Genomic DNA, 9971 nt, shown 5'->3' on the forward strand with positions numbered 1-9971 from the left:
TATGACCATTTTACTTTTAGCAGATATTGGCCAGGCCCCTCTTTTCCCCTCAGAATTGCAACATTTATTTGGAAGTTTTAATAACTTTAAAACCATTTGATTTTTTTACTTAAAAGTTTGAAACCGGCAATTTTTGGGGGTGACAAATCCAATAAAATGATCAGAAGTGTAAAAAGTTATTATTAACAGGGGTTATCTTTTTTCGGATATTTCCGGAATTCCGGATATTTTTGCACTTTTTTTTTTCCGGATATCCAAATAGTTTTCTGGAAATACAAATTATAAATATTTTTTTTGTCATCAAATAATTAAAACAGTAAAGGTATTGTTCCTCAATTACTTTATGCTATATTTTACTAAGGTAAGACATTATTTTTATGAATAATTTTTTCCTTTTTGTACGCGTATATTTATTAATAAAGGGACTCCCAAGTGCCGAGACAAATTGATTTTTTCCCGACATGTCTTTAAAATATTTTTCCGGATATTATAATGAAAAAATTTTCCGGATATTTTAAATATGACCAGGATAATCTATGTATTAAGTACTTGTATTTATCTATTTAAATAAATTTAGGTAATTTTTTATATACCTGATTTTAATGCTCAAGAAACCCATGTGACCTTGATGATATCGCAAAAAAATTACACATTATTCTATATTCATTGATCTTTCAAAAAATATAAAGATTTTGATCTGCATGTATATATATTTCCATATACGGATAACGGAGCACGGTCCCCACTTTTTTGTAGCGGAATATTGCCATTGACTTTTCACTAACTCCTAGACTAGCTGGAGCTCTTTTGGGATTTTTGTAGTGCCAATGAACATGCAAGTTAAATTTGTTCTCTAGGCCCAAGACACCGGGGGAGGGGGCTGGGTCAGGGGTCAACTTTTTTGAAGCGGAACCTTGTGATTTTTCATTACTTTTCAAACAAACTGGAGCTTGGAAATTTTTAGCCTTTGTGTAGTCCTGATCAATGTGTGTTAAAATTGTTTCCAGAGCACTAGGGGTCATGCCCCGCTTTTATCAAAAAAATTTATTTATTTGCATTTTTGATAAAGTAACGATAATTTTGAAAATATTGTCTTCAAAAAAACTTTTTTGTTTATATTTGTTCCATTTGGTTTTTGATCATTCTGTATTCAATGATCTTTTTTAAAATGTTTCAAGAAATGATATGTTTAAAAACATATGTTTATAAGATTTTTGATTTGCAAGTATATGGATTAAAAACAGTCATCCAACTAAAATAATGATTTTAACAGTATTTTACATTGTATAATTCAAAACTTTTGTATGTATACTTTGACCCTTGACGCATAGAAAAAAATCTTAACACAATCTTGAGACTTATATATTTGTATTTCAGACTTAGATATATTTTTGTATTTCATTTTGTAAATAGTTAAATAAAACAGAATAAGTACATGCTAAAAAAATTTTTAAAAACAATATCATCTTTACTTTATTAAAAATGCCGAAAAAAATTTTTTTTTGGAGAAAATAAGTGGGGCATGGGGCCAGTGACTCAACTCAACTTTTTTTCAGCCAATCGTTATCACAATAATTTAGATCTTCCTATATTTATGAACGGTAATGTACTCGTTGAGTCATCTACCCTTTATCTTATAGGATTAACTCTAGATTAAGATCTTATTAAAATTTAGTAATATCTTCAGATCTGAAGGATATATAGTGGTGGATATTAATTACTTAAAAAAATTTTGTTAGTTAATAAGAAGGGTTAGTTGATACATGTATCAACTAACCGTGTTACCACCATTTATTTTACCTTTTCCTTTTCAGGCATTTCAACTTATTTTCCGAAAAATAAAACTAACCCGAGGTGAAGTCATAAATATTTTTGTTTCTTTTCTCTTGAAGTTAATACTAGTGAGTTCCGGCACTACTGCAGTTTCTTCCCCTGACCTCCCCTCTCCCCCTCTTTTTTTATTGCTGATTATATGATAGAGAATTTTATGCTGATTAAGAATCGTATAGAATCATTGGTCTGAAAATCAACAGAAAGAGCTCTAAATCGATGTTAAAGTTTAGAAAATTACACTAAAAAATGATTATATTCACCATATTTTTTATACTCGGTTATAATTAAAATCCTTTTCAAAGATGACTTTAAAAAAGCCTGACCTCTATTGACAATTTAAAGCAAAACTGTTTAAAAATGCATAGCACGTCATTTTCTGATTGATTTCTTACCCTAACCCTGTCCTAAATCATGTATGATTAATTGCGCCAATCCCTATTTGTCAGTCGATTTTTGTACATTTAGTTACGTCAATCCCTATTTTTCAGTCAATGCATGTTCATTTAATTGCACCAATCTCTATTTGTCAGTCGATTTTTGTACAACTAAAAAGCAATATCCTAAATTAATTTTTGAAAAACTAATTAAAAATATAGGAAATATATATTCATAAAAACTAATGATCATCCAAAACAGAAAAAAAGCCGAAAACGAAATTTCAGGTACTCAAATTTACACGTGTATCCCAAATTAAGATTTAATACAAAAGTCGGTGATATAAGTTTATAGCGAAATTTAACAACTCGCAGATTTTCTCTGCAAAACAAGATTTTTTCGAGGTATTTTGTGAAAATTCTCAATATTTTTGTGAAAATTCTTAAAATATTTTGTGATAATTCTAAAAAATAACTGTTTTTCTAAATTAGATAAATATCGGTTTTGGTATGTTTTGGAACTGAAACTTCGGTTTTTACCGAAATTATAAAGAGTAGCAAAACTGAAAAATTGAAATTTCAGTCGAAACCGATACGGAAACAGAATTTCGGTCGATCACTAATAAAAACATTTAAATTTAATTTAAATAAGTCGTTACGTTACCAAACAATTGGTGGCAGCAGTTCACCTGTAAAAAAATTTAGTTAGCCAGGAAATTGTGTGTATCAACCCGTCTTGCGTTTCAACCAACCTGCTTTTCCCCTACAGTGTTTTTACAAATTATATATATATATCCTATAGTACTTGCGCTCGTTATCTGCCATTTTTTCAAGACGAGTTGCACGCATAGGGTTAACGAGAGATTAAAAATGTGAAATAATACGGGTTCAATAATATCAAAGACTAGCCTTTGATATTATTAAACCCTTATTGTTTTACACTTTTAATCTCTCATTAACGTCTGGTAGTGTACCAGATAAACTTAAAATACCCAAAATCACACCGATTTTTAAGTCTGGTGAAAAAACAAATGTTTCAAACTACAGACCTATTTCTGTCTTACCTTGTTTCTCTAAATTGCTAGAACGCATTATGTACGATAGGCTTTATAATCATTTAGTATCAAATAATATTCTGTACAACAAACAATTAGGGTTTAAAAAAAAATTATTTTACAGATTACAAGGTAATTGAACTTGCAAACCATATATTATATATTGTTTACAAGTTCACGGTACGCGGTAAATGAACTTGTAAACCATATATCATATATGGTTTACAAGTTCAATTACTGCGTGATCTGTGGAATGATTTTAATTAAACCCAAAATGTTTGTTGTACAGAATATTATTTAATACTAAATGATTATAAAGCCTATTGTACATAATGCATTCTAGCAGTTTAGAGAAACAAGGTAAGACAGAAGTAGGTCTGTAGTTTGAAACATTTGTTTTTTCACCAGACTTAAAAATCAGTGTGATTTTGGCTATTTTAAGTTTATCTGGTACACTACCAGACATTAATGCGAGATTAAAAATGTCAATTTTTAATTGCAGGCTCATATATATATATACATATATATATACATATATATATATATATATATATATATATATATATATATATATATATATATATATATATATATATATATATACACATATATATACATATATACACACATATATATACACACACACACATATATATATACACACACACACATATATATATATATATATATATATATATATATATATATATATATATATATATATATATATATATATATATATATATATATATATATAATCGACACTAAACTATATGATATAGCCATATACTAATATGATACTAAACTTATCTTTACAAAGTTTTAAAAAAGATATCAAACGTTATACACGATGACTAAGAGTTTGATGTCATGTTAATTATGCCAAATTTAATAATAAAAGTGAGTTGTGTCAAATGTATTAGTAAAATATTAGTCATGTCGTATCAATGTTGTTTATTAGGGTGTGTAATAAAACAACAGTTTTTGAAAATGTCTGATGCTACCCCATAAATGTGTTCTATGTAATAAATTAATAATAAATTTAAAAAATATTTAGGGGTTGCTCAAGACCCTTAAACATCAGACGGGTCCTTATTATTTTGAAAAAAAAAGTTCTTTAAAAGCACATCATGTTGGGTCTCAAAAGAAGTGAAGTTTTATAAAATTTTCAGAAACAATAAAAAAAATCTATGAAAACACAAATTCAAAAAGTTTATTTAAAAAAACTATGAAAATATGTACGTTTTTATTTTTTGTTAAAAAACGATAGTTTTTAGGTCATAAAATTTAATATAATAATTTTTACACAAAATGATTATTATTTTTAAAAATTTTTATAAAATTGCGCTTCTTTTGAGACCCAACATGATATGCTTTTGAAGTACTATTTTTTTCAAAATACTAGGGACCCGTCTGATGTTTAAGGGTCTTGAGCAACCCTAACAATTTTTTTTATTTGAAAATATTTTAAATTCAGTACTAATTTATTACATAGAACACATTTAGGGGGTATCATCAAACATTTTCAAAAAATGTTGTTTTATGACACGCCCTATTGTTTATAAATAACTATTACTTTGTTATAGTTACTATTTATGTACTATTTTAGTTAAACTTGATTGTTAACATTAAACATTAACAGTAAAATGTTATTTTTTAGGTTGTAGTAAGGGGTTGTCCATTAAATATGTCAACAAAATAGGGGGAGGGGGATCTAAACATTTTTGACAATTGTTGACAAGTGGGAGGGAGATTGAGAAAAGTTCATGTCAGCAATGTTACTTTTTTTAATAAGTTTAATTACTTAAAAACGAAAAAAAATATAATAATAGAAAAATGCTTGAAAACTGTTGACATAATTAATTGTTGACATAATTAAGTGTTTTTTGTAAATAAACCTAATATAAAAAAAAAAATCGTAAATCATTTTAAAAAAGAAGGATTTGCTCGAAGTACAATATATGATAACCTAAAAAGACTTGAAACTGTTCAATCGTTTTCTGATGGAAAGCACCCTGGTTGTCCGACATCCTGGACTAGAGAAAAGAAAGCCGAATTAACGAGACTTGTCAACAATCGAAAAGGGGTCAGTCAGAGAAAAATAAGTGTTAAATTCAGTGTAAATCAATCGACAATTGGTCGTCAGTTAAAAAAAATGAATATTAAATATAGAAAACGTGAAAAGACTCCAAAATACACTATAGAACAACAAATAAAGGCAAAGAAAAGAAGCAGGAAACTAGTTAACCAACTTTATAACACAAAATCGCTTCTAGTCATCGATGACAAAAAATACTTTTGTTTTGCAGGGGACAAGATGCCTGGAAATTCTGGATACTACACAAACAACAAAAAGACATGCCCAGAAAGTGTTTGTTTTATAGGAAAAGAGAAATTTCCAAAAAAATTATTAATGTGGATAGCCATATCTGATCGTAGTATGTCCGAGCCATTGTTTCGCACTTCCAAGGCTGTATCGATCAATTCATCAATCTATATTAATGAATGTTTCGAAAAACGCCTTCTTCCATTTATTCACAAGTATCATGGAGACTTTAACTATTTATTTTGGCCAGATTTTGCAAGTTCTCATTATTCCAAAGATTCTGTAAATTGGATGGACCAATATGTCTATTACGTTGATAAAGAATCCAATCCCCCAAATGTGCCTCAAGCACGATCAATTGAAAATTTTTGGGGACATTTGGCACAGAAGGTTTACGAGGGAGATTGGCAAGCTTCAACAGAGCAAGTTTTGATTGATCGCATTAAACTAAAACTACAAGAAATTGATTTAAACTTTTTACAGTCGCGTATGAAAGGCGTCAGTGCAAAATTGAGATCAATTGCAGATGGTGGTGTTTTTTCATATAAAAAATAACATGTTTTTATTAAAAGATAAATGCTTTATTTTAAAAAAATATAATAGTAGTTTGTTTTTTTATTTTTAAATAAGTTATTGACGTTTTTATTTTGTCGATAACTTCCGCATCACTAGTTATGATAGCAATATTGACTTTATAGAATTGGAAATAAGCTTGTATTATATGTGCAGATTACATAAATAATTGTACCTTTGTTATTGTATTTTAATTTTGCATTCATAATTATATAATATACTTTATAGTATGAGTGTTAGTAAAAATAAAAAAACCTTCAACGATGATTTTTTTTTTTTTTATAATACTTTTTCTATTACATATGTTATTTTTGTTTAAGAAATTTATTTAAGAGGTTTAACAGATTCTAGGTTTTGCTTTTAAAGTTTTTTTGTGTTGATTAATAATTGAAAACAGAAAATATATTACTTTAACAAATGTTAATTAAAAACTATGACATGAGATATAATTTTGATAAAATAAATTTATGCAATATCACCCATAAAATGGTTCATCTAAATCTGGTAAGTTTACACTTAATCTGGCAAGTTTATTTTCAATATTTATATTTTCATGTTTTAAAGTGCAAAATCTGTAAGCTAATAGTTTTCACAAACTATTAGTTTACAGAGATAAAATAAACAAAATAATTTCTGTATATCAAAAATATACAAAATTTTGAAGATATACAGGTTTTTGCTGTGTTTGGCCTGAGCTTCTGCGAATGGATTACAGCTGAGATTTGAGCTATTTTTAAAATGATGTCAACTACAAGGTGATGTGAATGATATAATAGTAACACATTTTTGTAGAACAAGAACAGTTTGTTTTGCATTGTTTTTAATAAAATGTAATGAATAAGTATTTAAAAAAACCGTTTAAAAAGTACATATATAGTAATGTGACATAATTTGGAACGAGTTGACACTTACAGGAATTTTCACATAAACTTCAAAAACTTCATTTGGTACCTCCGTGGTATTATTTTATAATTTTCAATTATATATTTATTTATCAGTTGGTTATTAGATTATATTTACATATTTATCTATAAATTATGCTTTACCATATATGGTATGTCATGTGTTTTGTTTATGCAGTATCATTTCAATAATCGTTTTATTAAAAAGTCTATTTTCATGTAAAGTTATCGATCACACTGTAGCGAAGTTTAAAAGTCATCTATAATGTGTTTTTCAATCCAATTTTTACAGGGTGTTATATTTTAATTTACTGTGAAGTAAATTTAAAATACAATCATAAAAAGTTCCTCAAATGCAATATGAATGTAAAAAAGAAGTTTCGGTCCAAGATAATTGAAACTCCTTATGTTTGAATAATCATGAATATAATTGTAAGTATTCTACATAAACAACTTGGTTATAATTGTAAGAAGATTTTAATTGTAATATAAGTTTAAACTAAAATTGTTTTTAATTTTTTCAATATGTTTCAACGGTAACAAATAATTAATTTTAAGTTATAACATTATTTAAATAGATATTGAGCAGCTGTGGCGCAGTAGTAAGAGTTTAGAACCAAGAGGTTCCTGGCCTGCTCTAGCTTAATAAGTGACATGGTAAGAAAGGAGATGTTAACTTCTTATTTAAATACATTTTTTGCAATGTTTTGTTATAGGACTGTAAGGACTTCTGAAAGTACCTTGTTAACGACAAAAAAAAAAGAAAAAGATATTGATATTGGCTATTTAAGATTATAAAGTTATATAAAAGATATCAAGCCAAGATGACTAAAGATTTGATGTCATGTTAATTCGAGTCAAGATTTAAAAGTTTAAAAGGTAGCATAGTAGTCTTGCTATATTACTTTTGTTTACAAATCTATTCATGTCAAGCCTAATAACATCAAACATTAACCATTAAATATCACTGTTTTAAATTTCCTGCAGACTGCCTGTCAGCACTTACAATTGCAACTGATGATAGCAACTAAAGAAGTTAAAACAGCATTATTAAATTGTGTCATATTGAGGCTTCAGTTCTCCAGATTTATTTTTGTATTTTATTTACTTATGATATTTTTTAACAATTATAATAAATTATTTGTTTAAGAGATTTGATAGTATTAGTATTTTTTTTTTAAAGTTGCTTTGAGGTGATTAATGTGAAACAACAAACTATAGTGATGAATAATTTTTCTTCCCTGGGCCTCTACTTCAGTTCGGCTATGGTTTTTTTACATGTTTATGATTATATGTACTGTATTGAGTCAGCTTGTGTTTTTTACTTGGATTTTTTGTTGCCTAATGCTTATTTGTTACGTGCAAGATATGGCACACATGCATGACATATCCTAATTAATGTTGTTAATAAATAATTCTAATGTTTTAGTCTGCAATGTATTATTATATTAATCATATTATTATATTAATATATTATTATATTAATATATTATTATATTAATCTTTATTTTTACTTTATAAAATCAATACAAATTAAGAAATCGATACAAATTAAAGCAGAATTTATTCGTGCGATCATGATGGCGTAATTAGAGAACTACTGTCGAAGAATTAAACTATTGTCCAGCAATTTGAATCAAATCATTGTATAACAATAGTTTTTTGTTGCTTAAATGTGTTAAGAAGCTCAAATCTGTTTTTAAAACTAATTCACACAAATTATATCAGATCAAATATTCATGCGCTTAATACAACTTATTGTCTTAACAGCGAGTTTAATAGTCCGCCATTTGTAAAAAGGGAAAAGCTAAAGCCGAAGTGTGGAATAAAAGTTAAAAATGCGAGTCAAAAGTTCCAAATAATTTAAATATAATTCAAAAACAAGTTTTAATAATTATATAATACTTATAAAAGTTTTTTATGAGCCTATGTTTATTAAAAAGTATTTTAATTCATAAAAATGCCTCAAAAGCGTATGTCGTTTTACTTTTCTATTCAAAACTTTAATCCCTTTTTAATTGAAAATAAATTAAAGAATAAGAAATTATTATTTTACAAGAATTCTAATTTCTTCATAACACTTTTACATAAATAGTATTTAAATTTAAAATATATTTACTTCATTTAAGAAAAGAAAAGTTAAAAATATTTGTTTACAAATTTAATTCGCCATTTGTAAAAAGGGAAAAAAGCGGCTTCACTTTTCGGATCGAAGTTAGACAGCTAATTTATAAAATGTATCATTGACCCAGACTAATCCCAGTTGGATCCCGCTGACAAAATCACGATGGGATCAATGTGAGATTCCCATATGGTTCCCAGCATTTTCCCCAGTTGCGCTGGTTAACTGCGTAGTTTGTAAAATTCTATAAAATATCGGCGCTTACTGTTTTTTGAATTAAACTATCCGAGCTTAGGTTGTTTTCCGGATTAGTCTGGCTAAACCGAAAAAAATACCGTATACGGTTTTTTTATATGAACTGAATATTTTTCTTTTAAATATAGAAATATAAACAAAAATTCAATGTCATGTGAAAAAATCATTTCAATATATCGAATGCTTCTTTATTTATAAGCTTCTTTCCTCAATTTCTATTGGAGCGACGCACAGTGCAGTATTTTGTTTTGGGCTAAGTAAAATTTATAATTATAAAAACGGGCATCTGCAGATGCAAGGTTAACATAAGATTATAGAAATATTAAAAGTACTAGCTGACGGAACCCGTACAAATGCGGGTCTTCATATATCTATTACTTATAAACCTTTTCTATACGTGTTCTTCGTATATATATCCTAGCTGTCCGATTCAGTAAAATACTGGTCTTTACTAAACCAACCATTTTTATACTTATCTATTCCACACTATCATTTCTATATTTATTCCTTATTTACTCCAATAGTTTTTTG

At 27.4% G+C, this 9971-nt stretch overlaps 1 protein-coding gene across 1 annotated transcript; it reads left to right on the top strand.

Annotated features, from left to right (window-relative positions):
* Positions 1-3594: 3594 nt before the first annotated feature.
* Positions 3595-6143, top strand: LOC136076002 (uncharacterized). The gene is made up of 2 exons (XM_065789460.1): positions 3595-3622; positions 5143-6143. Exons 1-2 carry the CDS (start codon positions 3595-3597, stop codon positions 6141-6143), a joined length of 1029 nt encoding a protein of 342 aa, XP_065645532.1.
* The last annotated feature ends 3828 nt before the right edge of the window (positions 6144-9971 follow it).

Source organism: Hydra vulgaris, chromosome 02 (genome assembly GCF_038396675.1).
Source record: "Hydra vulgaris chromosome 02, alternate assembly HydraT2T_AEP".
NCBI lineage: Eukaryota > Metazoa > Cnidaria > Hydrozoa > Anthoathecata > Hydridae > Hydra > Hydra vulgaris.